The sequence below is a fragment of the Hemitrygon akajei genome, chromosome 4 (assembly GCF_048418815.1).
Source record: "Hemitrygon akajei chromosome 4, sHemAka1.3, whole genome shotgun sequence".
Taxonomy (NCBI): Eukaryota; Metazoa; Chordata; class Chondrichthyes; order Myliobatiformes; family Dasyatidae; genus Hemitrygon; species Hemitrygon akajei.
The window spans coordinates 152,577,840-152,596,880 of NC_133127.1; the positions used below are offsets into that span (position 1 = coordinate 152,577,840).

General features: G+C 39.1%; 1 protein-coding gene across 1 annotated transcript in view; it reads right to left on the reverse strand.

The window, feature by feature from the left end:
* cwf19l2 (CWF19 like cell cycle control factor 2) overlaps positions 1-19,041 on the reverse strand; it is a 146,773-nt gene that overhangs the window by 82,558 nt on the left and 45,174 nt on the right. The window contains exons 5-8 of the mRNA XM_073043641.1: positions 14,956-15,075; positions 8,548-8,641; positions 4,133-4,248; positions 1,957-2,759 (exon numbers count right to left, since the gene is read on the reverse strand). Of these exons, the coding sequence (XP_072899742.1) occupies positions 1,957-2,759; positions 4,133-4,248; positions 8,548-8,641; positions 14,956-15,075 (1,133 nt within the window). The remainder of the gene's footprint in view (positions 1-1,956; positions 2,760-4,132; positions 4,249-8,547; positions 8,642-14,955; positions 15,076-19,041) is intronic.

Here is a 19,041-nt window from a genome sequence, read left to right on the forward strand (position 1 = left end):
AGGAAGCCACGTGCGTTAGATTCCGGATCGGGAGTCTGTGGCTGAAACCAAAGGAAAAAACGTTTTTAACTAACAACAGGGATTTGCTTCGTAAAGACAACGGGCAAGTGTTCCTTTCTCTCACCAATCTCTCTCTCCAACACGTGAAATGCCAGCGGTTTCCAAACGGAAAAGCCTGCAGACTTCTGAGTGACTTTTATATTTCCATTGGACTCAGTATTATCCCCTAGACAACGATAGAGCTTATTTCTGATTGATTATTACTATACCTGTGCTTTAGATTGAGTATTGACGACGTATATGATCTGCATGTTTTGTATTAACCATACGTTTGTGCCCCTTTATAAATAAAAAATGTTTGAAAATAGTACCATCAGACTTCAGCGGACCTCTCTATCTTTGCTGGTAAGCCACCCAGTTATGGGGTACGTAACACTAGAAGGTATTCTAAGGGATCAGATATACAAGTATTTGGATAGACAGTGACTGATCAGAGATAGTCAACATGGCTTTGCGTGTGGTAGATGGTGTCTAACCAATCTTATAGAGTTTTTTGAGGAAGTTACCAGGAAAGTTAATAAAGGCAAGGCAGCGGATGGTGTCCACATGGACTTTATCAAGGCATTAAACAAGGTCCCGCAAGGAAGGTTGATCAAAAAGGTTCCGTCGCTTAGCTTTCAAGATGAGGTTGTAAACTGGATTAGACACTGACCTTGTGAGAGAAGTCAGAGGCTAATAGTAGAGGGTTGCCTCTCTGACTGGAGGCCTGTGACAAGTGCTGTGCTGCAGGGATTGGTGCTTGGTCTATTGTTGTTTGTTAACTGAATCAACAATCTGTGTAATAATATTAGCAAAATGCATCAGCAAATTTGCCAAAGTCACCAAGACTGGGGGTGTAGTGAATATTAAGGAAGACTATCAAAGCTTGCAGTGGGATCTGTACCACCAGGAAAAATGACAAGAAAAATTACAGATGGAATTTAATGCAGACAAGTATGAGGCATTGCACTCTGGAAGGACAAACCGGAGGAGCATTTACAGAGTGAGCAATAGGGAATGTGGGAATACATATCCGTAATTCCTTCCACAGGTAAATAGGATCATAAAGAAAGCTTTTAGTACATTGGCCTTCAAAAATCAAAGTACTGAGTACAGGAATTGGAATGTTATGTTGAAGTTGTATACGATGTAGGTGAGGCCTAAAATGGAGTACTGTGTGCAGTTTTGGTCACATACTTACAGGAAAGATGCCAATAAGATTGAAAGATTGCAGAAAAAGTCTACAAAGATGTTACCAGGACTTGATGGCTAGATTCTTGATTAGTCAAGGCATGAGGGGATACAGGGGGAAGGCAGGAGTTTGGGGTTGAGAGGAAAATTGGATCAGCCATGATGAAATAGTACAGCAGACTCAAAGGGCCAAATGGTCTGATTCTGCTCCTATACCTTGTGGTCTTGTGATGACCTGAGTTATACGGAAAGGTTGACTAACTTAAGACTTTATTCCCTAGAGCTTAGAAGAATAAGGGGAGATTTGATTAGAGGTATGCAAAATAATGAGTGGTATAGATAAGGAAAAGGTAAGCAGGCTTTTTCCACTAAGGTTGAGAGATACTAGAACTAGAGTTCATAGGTTTAGGGTGAAAGGTGAAATGTTTAAGGGGAACAGGAGGGGAAACTTCTTCACTCAGAGGGTAGTGAGAGTGTGAAATGAGCTGCCAGTGTTAGTAGTGGATGTGGGGTCGATTTCAACATTTAAGAGAAATTTGGATACATAGTAGTTGAGAGGGGTATGGAAGGCTATGGTTCAGCTGCAGGTCGATGGGACTAGTTTGGCACAGACTAGATGGGTTGAAGGGACTGTATCTGTGTTGTATTGTTTTATGACTCTAGGTAATGTCACTATGAAACAATAAAACTGCTTTGAAGCTTCCTTGTTTATTAAAGTACACATACCTAGAACTTGACTTGCGTTGGCACTGGGCACCTTCTGCTTGCATGGTGTTTTCCCTGGGCTTGGTCTCTGTCCATTCGTCAGCAGCATTAGGCATTTCTTCAAGTGTAGCAATACTTCTCTGGTGTGGTAGTGATGTAAGTTGTTCCAATGTGCTTTCCCCACTACTGGATCTGCTCCACACCAATTTACCATCACTACCGTCATCTGGTTTTTGAAAACTGCAACTCTGAGAAGGCTGTGAATCTGACAATCGATTAGAACAGCTTGGAAACTTGATACCCCAATTGCCCCTACCACTTCTGGAATTTTCAGGCTTCAAAAACTTAGATTTTAAATCATTTAAGGGAAAGGATTTATCTTTCTCTCTTTCATGAAAATGATCACTTCCTAAATTTCTGGCACCAGTACTTCGTTGCCCTTTCTCCTTATGTTTTTCTTCTTGGATTCTGCATTCTCTATTTTTATCTTCAGCATGCTCCATTTCCACCTCTCTTTCAATGGATTTGTTATCTTTACATCGACCGGGAGTTTCTTGTCTTTCTTTATCCCTTTTCCACTTAAATTCATCCTGGAAATTACCTACTAGTTTCTCTCTCTCAACAGCACTCTCACGTTTCCCATGTCTGTCTTTGTCTCCATTTTGTCCTCTTCCAGAATCATGTTTTTTCTTATCAATCTGATCAGAAGTCCAGTTCCTTGTTTTTCCCCAAGACCCTCTCCAACTCCTTTCAGAATACTTTGGACAGTTTGATACGGCAACTTCTTCGGCAGCTTGTAGCTTCTCCTGGAATACTTCCACAGACTATATGGAGCAGAGGAAATGTATAAATATTCATCATTAGCAAATCTTTCCATTTGGATCACTTTCATTACTTCAATTTCATATCATTGCAATTGCTTTGCAATTAAAATATTAACCTAAAAGAATCAATCTTACACATCATATAATTCTCCACAAATAGTAAAGCAGATAAACATTATTTTTGAAAGAAGCAAAAAGCAAAAAAAAAAAATCAGAAGCAAAAGAAAAAGCTGTTAGTATTCAGCTGACCAAAGAGCATCTGTGGGGAAAGATTCAATGTCTTAAGTCAAGGACACGTCATTAGGACTGGAAAATTGACCAAACAAGCATATTTTAAGTTGCAGGTAGGGGAAGGATTGAAAAGAACAGAAGTGCAAAGCAATTCCACATTTTATTAATAGACACACAGCATATAAAAACAAATAAGTCATTTTGAATCTTGTCTGGCCACATCTCGGGTTCTGTTTTCAAATTTGGTTTTCCTGTTATTGGAAGTCTGTGAAGACACTAGTGAAGATCAACAAAAGATGAGGAACAATTGTGAAAAGGACAGATTAGAGAAGCTGAGACTGACTTTGTTAGAGAAGGCTGAAGGAAAATTTGATAGATATATAAAATGTTGAGAAGGATGGTTGAGGAAGGCTGACCTTTTCATTGATGGACTGAAGACCAGAGTTCACAGATGAAAAAGGGAATACATTCAGAGATGACAAAAAACTCAAGTGTGTCGAAACCTGGAAAGCACTTAATGCATATTTAGTGAACACAGATTCCACCGAGACCTTCAAGATGAAGCTGAATAAATATACGTGAAAGAAAATTTTAAAAAGAGGTTTGGGGTAGAACTAGCAAGTTGGTCCGGTGGAGATTTAACATGGTCATGAATTTCAAAAAAAATCTGGGCTGTGACCATTCTGTGATTCTGTTTTGTGCCCCTGTAAATATGCTTCTGCTGCTTCTTGCTGTAATTTTCTATTTTAATCATTGTGTAGAAATCTATTTTTTTTACTTAATTAAGGCAAATAATAGCTTCAAACACATGCATAACTCGGAAGGATACAAATCTATATTTGTTGAAAGTAAAGATGTTTAATGTACATGATAGAAATGTAAATAATGAAAACTAAAATGACAAACTAGTAGAAGGCTCATAAGCCAAAACAAATACAGTCGACATAATCTGTCAAATCCTACACAGCATCTAAGGACAAATTTGCAAACCTTAAATGGGTTTTATAGGAACTGAACATATAGCAACATGGTTTCTTATCCGAATATGGAGAAACTGAAGTGATGTTTAAAAATTAGAAATTAAAAGCAGAAGGTGAAAAGTATAAATGAATCATTATTTAATTACATTAAAATGATCTTACACCATATCTCTCAGCAATTACATCCTCCAGTCGACGCTGATCCCTCTCTGCCTGTTCCTTCATGCGCTTATAGGATCGTCTCAACCAGCTCAGCCCACCATCTTCTACTGAAGCTGCTACGGATTGAAGAGTTGGGAATAATTAATTTTTAATTTTATTGGAATACAACATTTTTGTTTAAACTAACTAGGAATTTATCGAGACCTGTAATATTTGAAACCAGAATTATGTATTAATTTAACATGCAGGAATTGCTCCATATTATTGAGTAATCTTACGAAGATATTAAATCAATCTTACTGATGCAAATTCTCTTATTTCCCACAAAATATGATGACATTATTACAATTTTATTATTATTATTATTATTACATTTAGCTGAAGCGTTAGCAGACATCCACTGAGTCAGCTCAGCTCGAAGGCTTTTCATTTCATTCCTCAAAAGCTCTATCTCTGTGGTATAAGGGGTCACTTAGAAGCAGAAGCTATCACTGAAGGCACTACTTGGTTTTTGGAATTGATCCACTTCTCATTCATGTTTTCCTCCTCTCTAACTTTTCTGAATAACTCGGTAAAAGAAGGAGGAGAGTACATCTTGTAGGCCATTCGAATACGTTATCACGTCATGTGACAGCACACCCTTCATAACTTGCTCCACCCTCAAGCAATTTCTCCCAGACAGTTGAACACCCTCTTTGTGGCACAAGCAATGAGGCAGTTTCTCCACTCTGAAAAGGTAGGCAGACAGCTTCTCCTTTTTCCTGGAATGCATGCCTAAGCTTCATCATAAGATCAGCTGAACTTTCAGTGGTGCCAAAAGCATCTTTCAGAACTTGCAAGTGATAAGCTGACATTTCTAATGGGTCTTCTGCCTTTAGAAGCCTCACTTTATCTGCAGCCAGACTCTCTACCGGTCTCTGTTTTCTCATATTATCTGAGCACCTCCATTCATCCAGTAACTGAGATGTCTGCTCAGCCCAAGCCTCATATTCTTTTTCCCCATCGTGCGTAGGTTTAACTTCAGAGAACACTCCCAGCCTCCCAAACCTCTGGCTCTTCACAGGTACACTTTGGCATTTATCAGCCAGTGATGTATTAGCCAAAACCAGTTCAGAATTTAAATCAACCGCTGAAGGACCCATTAGACAACTCCTTTCCCTCACTTCACAGAAATGAGAACAACTTGCCTTTAAAATCTTCACCCTAAGCTACGTTTTCCTTTCTCTAGAGATATGAACTGGCTATGGCCCTACCTGCCATTTCGACCAGTCGACTGGTCAAAACGCCATTCCATCAGTGTAACTTTTCCCTACACTTCTACAGAACTCAGCGCTCTTAAGTAGCAGTCATTGGGAATTCAGACATTCACCCCACTCAGAACACAACCTTATCGATATCCTTTTTGAATCACACCAAACCTTAATCCCCACAACATCCATAAAAGTACCTTTATTATGATGCACCTTACTTTCCACAAATACCAGCTTAAACATAGAAATAAGCTGCTTAATCAGTCCTGAAACAGCATCCACACATCATCCCCGGACAAGCTCTCCACAAATGTAACCCTCTCATCGGGCCTCATACACCAACTTGCTCGGTAGCTAACTCTGCTAACAGCCATGTGACCCAGTGGTGAGAAGGCCACCTTTCATAAACAATATCCATCTAGGGTCAATATGATTTGGGGTTCAACCAAACTGGAACATCATGATGTTCCAATTAAAGGAACCTTGAACTGAACAAATGCTGTGTAAATACTGTCCATACAGTTATCTGTCGCCCAGAGTAGACAGATTGTACACCAGCATAAAATTATAATGACAGTATATTTACCAAATTTTCAGCTTTAACAAACAGTTACAGAAAAAGAAATGAAAAATAAAAGGGTCGTTACAGTTAAACCAGTCCAACAAACATTGGAGCTCATCCTGGAATAGTCGAGGGTGTACCTCTTAACTCAATCACTATACCCATGGTCTGCATGAAAACACATTCCAAACTTTCCTCGAAGACCACCTCGAATGAACTGGCTCTAGGACCTTCTCTCCCATCCCACAATCCTGTTTGGCTGACACAACATTCCTAAGATGGACAACATGGCTTATCTTTAGCCAAAGCCAAAACACTCTTTCCAGCATGTCACATTGCTTTTACAGAAAACTGTTAAAATAAACTATCTCATAGCATTGCAGAAGAAATCTTAACCAGGGTATTAAATGTGTGCCCTATTTTGTTGCATATTCTGCAATTTTTGCCTACAATTGGTCTGGCGTATGTGAGCCCTGCTACAGTGGTAACAGAATTTGTTCAGTCTGGTTTTGCAATTTTGTTCATGCTCACTTTTATTCCTGACTGCAACTAATCTGCGTCTCTGGCCATCGTTCTATTGATTCAGCTACTTCAAAGGCTCTTTTAAATGTAACTTGTGCTTCAGATAGGAGCCATTTTTGAATACTTTCTTGTAAGATTCCACAAGCTAAACAATTTTTCAGTGCATCATTAAGCCCATTACTGAACTGACAATGTTTGGACAATTTCTTCAATTCAGCCACATAAACTGAAATGGACTCCCCTTCCTTTTGATTCCGCTTATGAAACTTAAAGTGTTCTGCAATCGACAATGGTTTTGGTTTTAAGTGTTTCAGCATTACATTCGCCATATTGGCAAAGGTCATTTCAGCTGGTTTGGTTGAAACCATCAAATATCTAAGCAAACTGTGTACTTTTCCACCCAATGCACTCAGCAAAGCTGGTGCAGGTTTCCCCGCTATTCGAAGTTAGAGCATTCCTATGAAACCTGAAATGTTGTAAAGCGAAGAAGCAATTACCATTAATTTATATGGGGGAAATTTCTGAGCATTCCTGAACCAAAAAATAGTCTACCAAATCATACCAAATAACACATAAAACCTAAAATAACACTAACATATTGTAAAAGCAGGAATAATATGATAAATATACAGCTTATATAAAGTAGAAATATTGTATGTACAGTGTAGTTTCACTTATCAAAATCGGGAAGACAGCGAGCCAAAATCCAGTTGGAGAAAAAAAAAATCAGCATGTACACGCCTACGCACGTACATACATGTGCACACAACTGCCCGCACAGGGCTTCACGGTTATGGTAGTCTTTCTCGGGGTAAACACACGTATAAAGCAGGTGCCTTTTTCTCGTAAAAGCAAAAATCCTCTTTGGTTAGCGAAAACAGGTACTAATGTAGGTCTTTCATAACAGCGAGCTGTCGTAAAGCGAACGTTCGAAAAATGGGGGCCACCTGTACTTGTTTCTCATTAGCTATTCCATTTGCTTTAAAATATTGCTAAATTCACTCAGTATATATGAGCCAGTTATTCACTGTGCAATGGAACATTTCTATCTTTCCAACATAGCCAGCCTATCTGCCTCCTTTTTTAAAAAAAGTTAAGATTTTATCAGCTAGTACTCACTGAATTCTTCCATTTTCTGCCTTTTTTTTTAAAAACTCAATTATTTTTCCTTTTGTGAAGAAAGCATGCTGTTCCAAAGGAAAAAAGAATGTGCTACACTTTCTTTTAAACTTGAATGCTTCACTGCACTTCAACAAAAAGGTAGTTGAGTTCATTTAAAATTTCCTTGTTGCCACTGTTTTGTACTCCAAAACATTAAAGTAATTGCAAGGAAAAGATAGGAGCAAGAAAACGGGTCTTAGTTTCGTTTTTACCTTTAGCAAGGCACATATATTTGATGTGGTGGTGTCATGACGTATTCAATTCATGTACTTATACATATAACCATAATGAATCATTTAAACAACAAGGAACGTTTGATCAAACATTATATTTACAATATTACATAGAAACATAGAAAACATAGCTTCGGCCCACAAAGCTGTTTTAGTGTTATTCACGTTTCTGAGTTACTGTCAAGGCACAATGAAGTTTATCTTTGTAAGCTTCAGTATTCTTCCATTTGGGAAGTCACAGTGGAGCTGCATCTTCATTTCCTCTGGTGTTCAGTAGTTATAATCCTTATTCCTTGTGGTAGGTAGCAACTCATATTTTATCTTTTGAGTTATGTGCCAGGTTCTACTTAAACCCATGTGGTGTACCTTTGCAGACAGGTGAAAAAAAATGGACAAGTTCAACATATCTTCTAACTTTGCACCGTTAGCAGTCTGCAACTGAGAAACTTCAGGAAGTGTAACTAACTCTTACCTACCACTTCTGTCCACTATTCTGTGTGAGAAATACTAAATGTTCTGGAGACATTGACTTTTAGAATTTCAAAATATTACTGCATTTCTACCAAATTATACTCCATTAATCTGTCTTTCTATTAGAAATAAGTTTTACAGTTGCACTTTGATGTTAAGTGAGTCCAGTTTGAGCATGTGTCAGAGTAAGGATTAATGATTAAAATTCAAATTTACCTTTTTGAATTTCTGTTGAGTCATTTTCCTCAGATGGCAAGCCTGTTCCTCCATTTTTCCAAAAGGGATTTAATTCTCTTTTGTCTACTTCAGCCTACAATAAAGTAAAATCAATTAATGAAAGTGGAAAATAATCCAGTTTGCTTCTTTCCATTATCACTTCAATAAAGACCAACTGCTGAAAATTCTTAAATTTGGCTGCATGTAAAAATCATTGTCAATTTGTTCACGGAGGTATGTGACAAAAAAATTTACAAATTAATTTTCCTCTTCCAGTTGACTCCACCACTCAACAGTGCCCCTCAACAATAGAAGTCTCACACAAAAACATGGAAAATGAGGACCAATTATCTCAGGTGTCACCTCCAGCAGATATCAATGATGATATACATCATCATCTTCAGTGCTTCAAGAGGAACAGAGTCCTGGAAGATAAAAACCTCAAACTAGAACACAGCTCATGAATTACCAAGGTAGCAGTGACCCTTGCTCGCTTATATTTCTGAGACATGGACTACCAAAGCAATGGAGAGAGAATATCAATGTGATAATCAGGAAAATATTCAAGGATATTCTCAATGTAATAGCTCCACTGACACAAGGAAATCCATGGCCCTTGACTACTCAAAATGGAGGAGTATTTGGTCATGCCAGTGAGAACTTCAAAGCACAAAAAAAAATGCAAATAGATGACGGAATGCATGGTCTAAATTTCTTTAACCACATGCCCTATTAAGTATCCTCTGTCCCAAATGCAGTTTCTGTATTGAGTTTATCGGCTGCCTCAAAACTAGAAAAGCAGCAAATCACTTTCAAACCTTAGGATGGAGAACAGATTAAGAATGAGAAGAGATTATTAGGGTAGCCCAAATGAACAAAAGAGAATACAATGACTATTTGATATACCTGTGATAAATAAGAAAATGGAAACTAGTCTACTGTGAAATATTTTAGTTACAATGAAACCCCACATGTCACTCTTAAGTATGATAAATACAGCTGGCACAAAGTAAAAGCAAGAATAATAAAATCAACATCATAATCAATTCAAAGAGTCAACTTTGCTCCGCTAATAGAAAACAGCAATCAAATATGAACAGTTATACTGTTAGCTGCTCAAATCTTTCAAACAGAAAGCTGGCACATTCCTCTATACAGGAATAGGAAACTTTAGACTTAGAACAACTGCTTGGAAACAGTTGCTCAACTTTCAATAGCGAAACTTCTTAGATTATCCTTTGGACATAATCTAATTTGCCATTATCAAAACCTACAGGATCAACAACTATAACCAAAAGTACAATCAGGTAGGAAAGAACACAAGCACTGTATCTGATAACTTCAAGTTTCAGTTTAGCTAGGTGGAAGTCTATTATCATTCTATAACCGCAAAACCTCTGAGTAGTACAGCATGGAAACAGGCCATATGGCCCAACACCTCCATACTGAGCAAGGTCTTTCTTTTCAACAACACTCCGCGCTGCCCTGCCATTCACTGTGCATGTCCTACTCTGGCTGAACTTCTCATCATTTCACACTTGACCAACATAAATTCCATCCACAATTCCCACTTTCCAAATTGCTCTATATTCTGTTGTAAGTTCAAAGTTGGAAGTGAATTTATTATCAAAGTACTGTATATGTCAACATGGAGCAGAGAACGAGTTTGTAAATGTGGTGAGAGCAAAGGATGTTTGGAATGTCGAGAGTGGAGCACTGCGGGAGGGGTGCGGAAGAGGTGACAGAGATGGAGTACAGGTGCCCCTCATTTTTCAAACGTTCGCTTTATGACACTTCGCTGTTACGAAAGACCTACATTAGTTACCTGTTTTCGCTAACAGAAGGTGTCTTCACTGTTACGAAAAAAGGCAGCGCGCGATAAAAGGCACGCCGAGCTGCCAAGCTCCTCCCCCGGAACTGCATTCTTAAACATTGCTTAATGCATTCTTAAACAACAGCATTGCTTAAACATGTGCCTGTGAGCATCTGTGCTTTATATCGATTTATTTTGTGCATCCGTTAGCAACATGAGTTCTAAGGTATCGGAAAAGCTAAAAGAGCGCGTAATGGTGTTACACTTAGTGTAAAACTAGACATAATTAAGCGTTTCGATCGTGGTGAACAAAGTAAGGATATCGTAAGTTTGGCTAAGGGTTTGTGGAAGTTGACGAAGATGATGTTGAAGAGGTTTTGGCATCCCATGACCAAGAACTGAGAGATGAAGAGTTGATGAAGAGGAAAGGATAACAACTGAAGCCGAACGCAGTAGCGAACGGCCCAAAAGTGAAGTCATCCAGGAACTGAACGTGAAGGAATTGTGTGAGATTTTCGGTGGGATTGATAACGCTGCAATGATTGCAGAAAAATATGACTTTAAGTTTGAAAGGGTCTGTAGGTTTAGGGCTTATTTGCAGGATGGTTTGAGTGCTTACAAAGAACTGTATGATAGAAATATGCGCCAGATGAAGTAGTCATGCCTACTGTCGCTTTTCAAGCCTTCCACATCAGCCACAGCAGACGACGAAACTCGACCTTCGACATCCAGGCAGGCAGACATAGAAGAAGGTGACCTACCTGCCCTGACGGAAACAGACGACGATGAGGTGACACCCCAGTGTCCTCTACCTCCCACCACCCCAACTTCCGACGACCCAGCCTAACACACCATCATCAGTGTGCTCACTGTCTTCCCAATTCCGTTAAGTGAAACTACACTGTACATACATTATTTCTACTTTATATAGGCTGTGTATTTTTATGTGTTAGTTGGTAGCTTCATAGCTTAAAGGTTACTGGAGAGAGTGTTTCTGCCAGGAGCACTTGCGCCGTGTGTTTCTGCCGGGAGCGCTTGCACCGTGTTTTTGCCACAAGTGCTGCCGAGTGCGCTTGCATGAGATTTTCGCTGCAGTGGACAGTGCTGCAATAATTGTAGAAAAGTATTCCTACATTATATAGGCTGTGTATTTATCAGATCATTCCTGCTTTTACTATATGTTACTGTTATTTTAGGTTTTATGTGTTATTTGGCATGACTTGGTAGGTTATTTTTTTGGGTCTGTGAGCACTCACAAATTTTTCCCATATAAATAAATGGTAATTGCTTTTTCACTTTACGACATTCCGGCTTACGAACCATTTCATTGGAACGCTGTACCTTTGAATAGCAGGGGAAACCTGTACCAGGGGAGGGGGGTGCCATGGGTGCAGACACACACAGCCATGAGCACCATGCAAGGTCATTTCATTCCAAACAATTATAGAATGTCTCTCTGGTGCTCCCACCCCCCACCCCTCTCCCTTCCCCTTCCCACTCTCAGGTCCACATTAAAGACCCATATCAGAATCATGTTTATCATCCATCACTCACATATATCATGAAATTTGCTTTTTTTTTGCTGCAACAGTACAGTGCAATACATAAAATTACTATAAGACTATGCAAAAATCTTGGGCACCCTAGCTATATATATGTGCCTAAGATTTTTGCACAGTACTGTATGTCTCCATATACTACCCTGAGATTCATTTTATTGTGGGTATTCACAGTAGATACAAAGAAACATAATGGAATCAATAAAAAACTACACACAAAGAAAAATGGGCAAACAACCAACGTGCAAAATATGCAAACTCTGCAAATAAAATAAATAATAATTAATTAATTAATTACACTGAGAGCAGGAGTTCTCATAGGTTGTGGAAACAGTTCATTGTGTTGTGGTGAGTGAAGTAATCCAAGCTGGTTCAGAAGCCTGATGGTTAAAAGGTAATAACTGTTCCTGAACCTGGTGGTGTGTGACTTAAGAGAGCATGGGCTGGATGGTGGGGGTCCTTGATGATGGATGCTTCTTTCTTGTGGCAGTACTCCTTGCAGACATGCTCAATGGTAGGGAGGACCTTGCCTGTGATGAACTGGGCTGTATCCACTGCTTTTTGATGGCTTCTCCATTCATGGGCATTGATGCTTCCAAACCAGGCCATGATGTGACTAGTCAGGACACTCTCCACTGTGACCCTATAAAAATTTATCAAAGTTTGGTAAGAAGCGCTGGCGTGCCTTCTTTGTAATGGCACTTACATGCTGGACCCAGGACAGTTCCTCTGAATGATAACAATAAGGAATTTAAAGTTGCTGACACTCTCTACCTCCAATCCCCAGATGAGGACTGGCTCATGGACCTCCTATTGCAGAGCTATAGTCAGTGAAGAGCAACCTGATGTGTGCACCTTCACTGTCTGGATGTTCCAAGACTGAATGAAAAGCTAATGAATTGGCAGCTGCTGTTGATCTATTGTGACAGTAGGCAAATTGGAACAGATCCAAGTCTCTCCTCAGGCAGGAGCTGATGTGTTTCATGACCAACCTCTCAAAGCACTTCATCACAGTGAAAGTAAGTGTTACTGGATGGTAGTCATTAAGGCAGGTAACCACATTCTTCTTGGGCACCATCTTGAAGCAGCTGGGTACCTGAGACTGCCATAGTGAGAGGTTAAAGATATCAGTAAACTCATCAGCCAGTTGATTAGCACAGGTCTTCAGTACTCAGCCTGGTGAGCTAATCCTGGGTAAATTTGACCCTCCAGAAGGATGCTCTCATGTGAGCCTGAGACTGAAATTACTGAGTTGTTGGGAGTTGTGGAAGTTCGCGAAGGTGCCTCCATGTTTTGTCAGTCAAAGTGAGCATAAAAGGCATTGACCTATCTGGGAGCAAAACCGTGTTGTCGCCTAAGTGACTTGGTTTTACTTTGTAGGAGGTGTTAGCATTCAACTCCTGCCACAACTGTTGAACATCCTTCTGTGATTCAAGTTTAGCCCAGAGTTGCCACTTCGCATGAGAGATGGCTTTCCGGAGATTAAACCTGATCCTCTCGTACTTCCCTTGGGTCACCAGACCTTCTCGATACCGATCTAGGCCTCAGTAGATGTGGATCTCTTGATTCATCTAGGGCTTCTGGTTGGGGAAGACCTTGAATGAACTTGTGAGGACACACTTGTCCACAAGTGTCGTCGTAAATTCTGTGACAACCATGGCATATTCATTCAGATCCTCTAACGAGTCTTTGGATATGGTCCCCAGTCCACCGACTCACAAGCAATCCCATAGCCGCTCCTCTGGCTCCCGCAACCACCTCCTCGATAATTTTACTTCTGGGCTTTGGCCTCTGCCTGCACACAGGTAGGAGGAGGATAGCCAGAAGATCAGACTTCCTAAAATGCAGTCTAGGGATGGAATGGTAAGCATTCCTGATGGTAGCAGTAGTTGAATGTGTTGGGACCCCTGAATCTGCAGGTAATATGCTGATGATAATTGGGCAGAGATTTCATCAGGCTAGGCTAATTGAATTTCCTGGCAAGGATGTGAAAGACGTTGGGGTAGGCTGTTTCTTGTTTGCTAATCACAGCACTCAATACATCGAGTGCTTGCTTAACATCTGCCTTTGGCAGTGTATAAACTATAGTCAGATTCACGAGGGAGAACTCCCTTGGAGCTTAATCATTACATGTCCCAGTTCAAGAGAACTTATAGAACTACTTTTACTCTCCACAATACTTGACAATCAGGCCACTCACATTCTCATTGATGTCATTAACATATTTGGCAAAAAAATCCAAAAGACCTAGCAATAATCTCTGCAACACTCCACTGGTCACAGGTCTCTGATCTAAGAAAAACTCCCCACTATCACCAATTCAATTTTGTATCCAATTTGTTGGTTCCTCTGGGCCAACATTTTTATTTGCAACTTGATTTTTCCTGTCAGTAGTAGGAAAGAGTCAATCAGAGTAATACTTCAAAACTTTGTAGCAGTTACTTAAAAACAAACCAAAACCACTGAAAGACTGAGTACAGTTGACACTGTACTACACGCTTCAAATTAACTAGTTCCAAGTCGAAAAAAGTACATTCGATCTATTTCTACAAAAACGGCCAAGACAAATGATCTTATTGTGATATTAGAAATAAGCAAAATAATGAAAAGTGTTCCAATTAGCATAACCAAGCAATCAACAACAAAAAATATATCATTCCCTAGTTACCTCTCAACTAGACTAAACTAAGACAAATGAAAATACGTAACTACACTTACTCATTTATACCACACCCCAACCCAATGACAAATTACCGTCTGATCCACAATAAACTCGCAACACAAATACAATCCAGACAGACAGAAAATAGATACACAGCTCCTACAACTTACACGAGAAATTTGAGTGCTGTTGATGGCTAGATAGCTCTAAAAAAACTTGATGCCATTAGATGTATCACTACATTCGGAGTTGTATTACCTACGATGGTAGCAGTATCATCCAACATGACACAATTTTTAAATACTCTATATCTACAATTACTAGTTGCCTAATTATGTTTGTTTAATGTTAATTCTCTTTCCCCTCCCCTTTACCTGTTCAATGGCTTTCACTTTCTCATGCTCCATTTTTTTCTTCTCCAGTTTTCCAGCTTGGATCTCAGCAGTAGATACAGACTTTATGGACATGAAGTCTAATGTCATCCATTCATCCCTCTAGTACAGAAAGAATACATCATTTGCCTCATAAATTAATACATTTAAAGTACACCCAAAGTATAAAAAAATCCTCCTGCAGGTGACTTCTGATAGAGAATGGTCAAGAGTTTCTTTTCTTAGGTGTCCAAAAGAGGGAGCCCAGTTGTATTGATTTTATTTTTGAAATGGGCACATGTTCAGCTTTGGACAGTGCAATTCATATCAATCAAAATCTAAGCAACACACACAAAATGCTGGAGGAACTCAGCGGGCCAGGCAGCATCTATGGAAAAGAATAAACAGTTGACATTTCAAACCAAGACCCTTCATTAGAACTGTATACGCATATACAGTAAAATGTATAAATTCATAAGCCACTTCAAAAACTACCTGGTTCTCCAAAGGCTTCACAAGCACACTTCTTGGGAATTAATAATTTGACAGCAAATTTTGATATTAACTGATTTCACCCCAAAATATTACTTTTTGACACATGCTATAAATTAATTATTAATTTCCTAGATCATTATTGCTGACCAACTTTCATATGTTGATGAATTGTCAAAATTGTAAAATATTTCAAAATTTGTTTAATAATTTATAAAAATTATGTACCTTTAAAGGTTTGTAAAGTTGTTCCCTCCATCTTATTGATATATTTCAATTTATATTTTAAAAAGTTTACATTTTTCATTAAAAATTGCAATTGCATTTCTAAGGTTACTTCCTTTTGTAATGTGATTGACTGCTAAGTCTAACCAATCACATGGTGGAGTCACAAGAACTCAATAGCAACTAAAAGATATAAGAAACAAACAATGTGGGAAACCTACACCGCCAAGATTAGCTTTAACAATTTAGTTAAAATGTTAAAACAATGTTGAATCATTAATGATATAGCAAACAGTAAGGGTCCCAGGGTAAGGGTCCCAGTGGTACATCACTCGTCACAGGTTTCCAATCACAAAAACAATTCTCCACTACTACCTAATTATCAAGCCAATTTTGGATCCAGTTTGCCAACTTGCCCTAGATTCCACTTCCTCTAAACTTTTGGACCTGTTTTCCGTGTAGGACCTTGTCAAAGACCTTATTGAAGTCTACAAAGATTACATCAATCATATTGCCTTCATCAATACATTTTTGTATAATAAAAGTGATGTTAAATCCCCCTAACAAAGCCATGCTGACCATTCTTGATAAAGCCCTGTGCTCCAAATGTAGCAGAAATTCCTGTTCTTCAGAAATTTTTCCAACAATTTCCCTACCACCTGCATTTGACTTACAGGTACACAATTACTTGGGTTAGCCCTAATGAACTTCTAGAACACATTTGCTGTCTCCCAGTAAACTGGAATTTTATCTGTGACCAGCAAAAACCTGTAAACTGTTTGGGGCTCCAGAAGTTTTACGTCTTGTGTTATAGGCCACTGTGGGAAGCATCTATCAGGTCCTGGGACTCCATTCACCTTAAAGCCCATGAAAATATCTAGTATTTCCTTCCTTGGCTGAAAACGTGCTCCAGAATTTCAGCATTCCCTCCCCAAATTCTCCAACTACAATGCTCTTCCCCTTAGTGAATACAGATTAGAGTCATTCAATAAGATCTGATGTGTGCTCGGGCTCCCTGTATATATTGCCCTTTTGATCCATTATTGGACACATTTATTCCCTGGTTATTGCATCATCTTTAATATAATTTTAACATGTTTTAGGATTTTCCTTCGATTTTATTCACTCTCTTAAAATTTGTGCATTTGTTTTGCCCCTTTAATTCCTATTTTTATATCCCCAACATGATTCTCCTAAAAACCCTCTCCTACTTACAGTTCTCTACATTCAAAATGTAAGCTTCTATTTTTTTTAATCCAACCCTCAATATCACCCAACATCAAGGAATCCAATATGCTTTTGTTATTTTATTTTACTTTATGGGAACACAGGTGCCCTGAACTTGTTTTAAATATTTCTGTCAAATGCAGACATCCGTAAGCAGTTGCTCCCAGTCCACTTTTGCCATTCCCTGTTTTATACTATTGAAATCAACCTTCCCCCAATTCAGGATCTTAATTTCTGGACCATTCTTATTCCTTTCCATAGCCTTCTGGAAATCTACAACCATAGTTATAGTACTATAGTCAAAGTTATAGTCACTCTATCTAAAATAGCTGCTGACACCCCTTCCACTTGCTAAAAAAGATTTCCTACGATTGGGTCATTATTATTCCATTTCTACTAGCACTGCCTGTACATTAGCTCAAAAGCTCTCCTGGATGCACTTTAATAATTTCAGCTCCTCTATGTTATTCACATAAAGGCAATCAAGCTAATTCTAAGAAAACTGAAATCATCTCTTACTTCATCCCTATTACCATTACACATCTCAGTGATTTGCCCTACAGCACAGAATAGGCCCTTCCAGCCCTTCAAACTGCGCCACCCAGCAATCCCCCGATTTAATCTGAGCCTAATCACTGAAGAATTTACAATGACCAATAAACCTACCAATCTTTGGACTGTGGAAGGAATCTGGAGCACCCGGAGGAAATCCACACAGTCATGGGGAGAACGTACAAGCAGCAGTGGGAACTGAACCCAGGTCATCTGTAAAACGTTGTGATAATCACAATGCTACTGTGCTGCCTCTAACTTCTGCTCCCCTAACTTTTGGGAAGTCTGCAGCATACTCTAATGGCCCTCTTACTGTTCCTAAACTCTCCTGATATGATCTCATTTGAAAAGTCTTCTAGCGTATGCTGTCAGAATACTGCACTGTTGGAGTACTTAATCAATATAGCAGTACTACCTTTAATTTTACATCACTCTTTCCCCCAATTCCTAAAAGTTCTATATCCTAGTGTAGTGTTCTCGCACAGGTGTAAAAAACTCTGAACTAAACACGCAGTATAAACCGTAGTCAATGAGGCGCGACCCCAGTAAGATTAACCGTTTACTGTTCACTCTTCCACATTAACGTATGGTGAAAACTGTTGATAAAACAATACAAAATATATACAGTATTTGTTTCCTTCTTGGCATCACATTTACATCATAAATACTTGCAAAAATAAAACTACAACAAACTATATTACATTAAAGTACAACATACAGTCAGAATCTACCTACACCATCAACTGCTTTAAATACACTTCAACTCAAACTATCCGCAACTCTTTAAATAACAAAGAACATAAACTTTATCAACCGTCATTACTTTTAACAGAATCAGCGTTAACATTTTTACTTCAACATATCGATTATCTTATGAACTTACGGCGTTGCTTCTATGATGTTTCTAGTACGTAGAAAGAAAACTTTTCTCGCGCTGATCCTGCACACACAAGCCCCCTCCTCCCTATTTCTCCAAACCGGTATTTTCCCACAGGACGCAGCGAAACCGGGTGTGACGTCATCGCATGCCACGATATATCACAGACAACGAATTTACTTTCAACAACCTTAACTTTAACTAGAAAACGATTACAAACGAATTACTAAAGCGAAAATATAATAAACTAAACGAATGCCTTAAGGGCAACACACCTAGAATGGAAGTTGCTAGTGCACCCCCCCCAACTTCTTTCAACATGACTACTGTCTTAGCAACAATATGAAGAGTGGTTAGCAACACTCTTTAATTTCTCTGCCATACGAGGTCAGACTCTGCATTAAAATAGCTGCAGTTTAACTTGTATTCCTCCCATGCATCTCACCATGCCTGTGTCTGCTCAATCTACTAGACCGATTTAACTTGTCCTCTCCCAGCTCTATGCGATCACTCCATACCCCATTCCCTGCTACAAGCTTAAACCCTGTACGACTAGCATCAGCAAACCTCCTCACAAAGAGCTGGATCAGTTCTAGTTCAACAGCAACCCACTGAGTCTCTGCATCCCATCTTCCCCATAAGTCATCCACATCATACAGTGATCAAAGGTCTTTCTTCATTTAGCCAAACATTCAAACAACAGGATGTATAGAAAC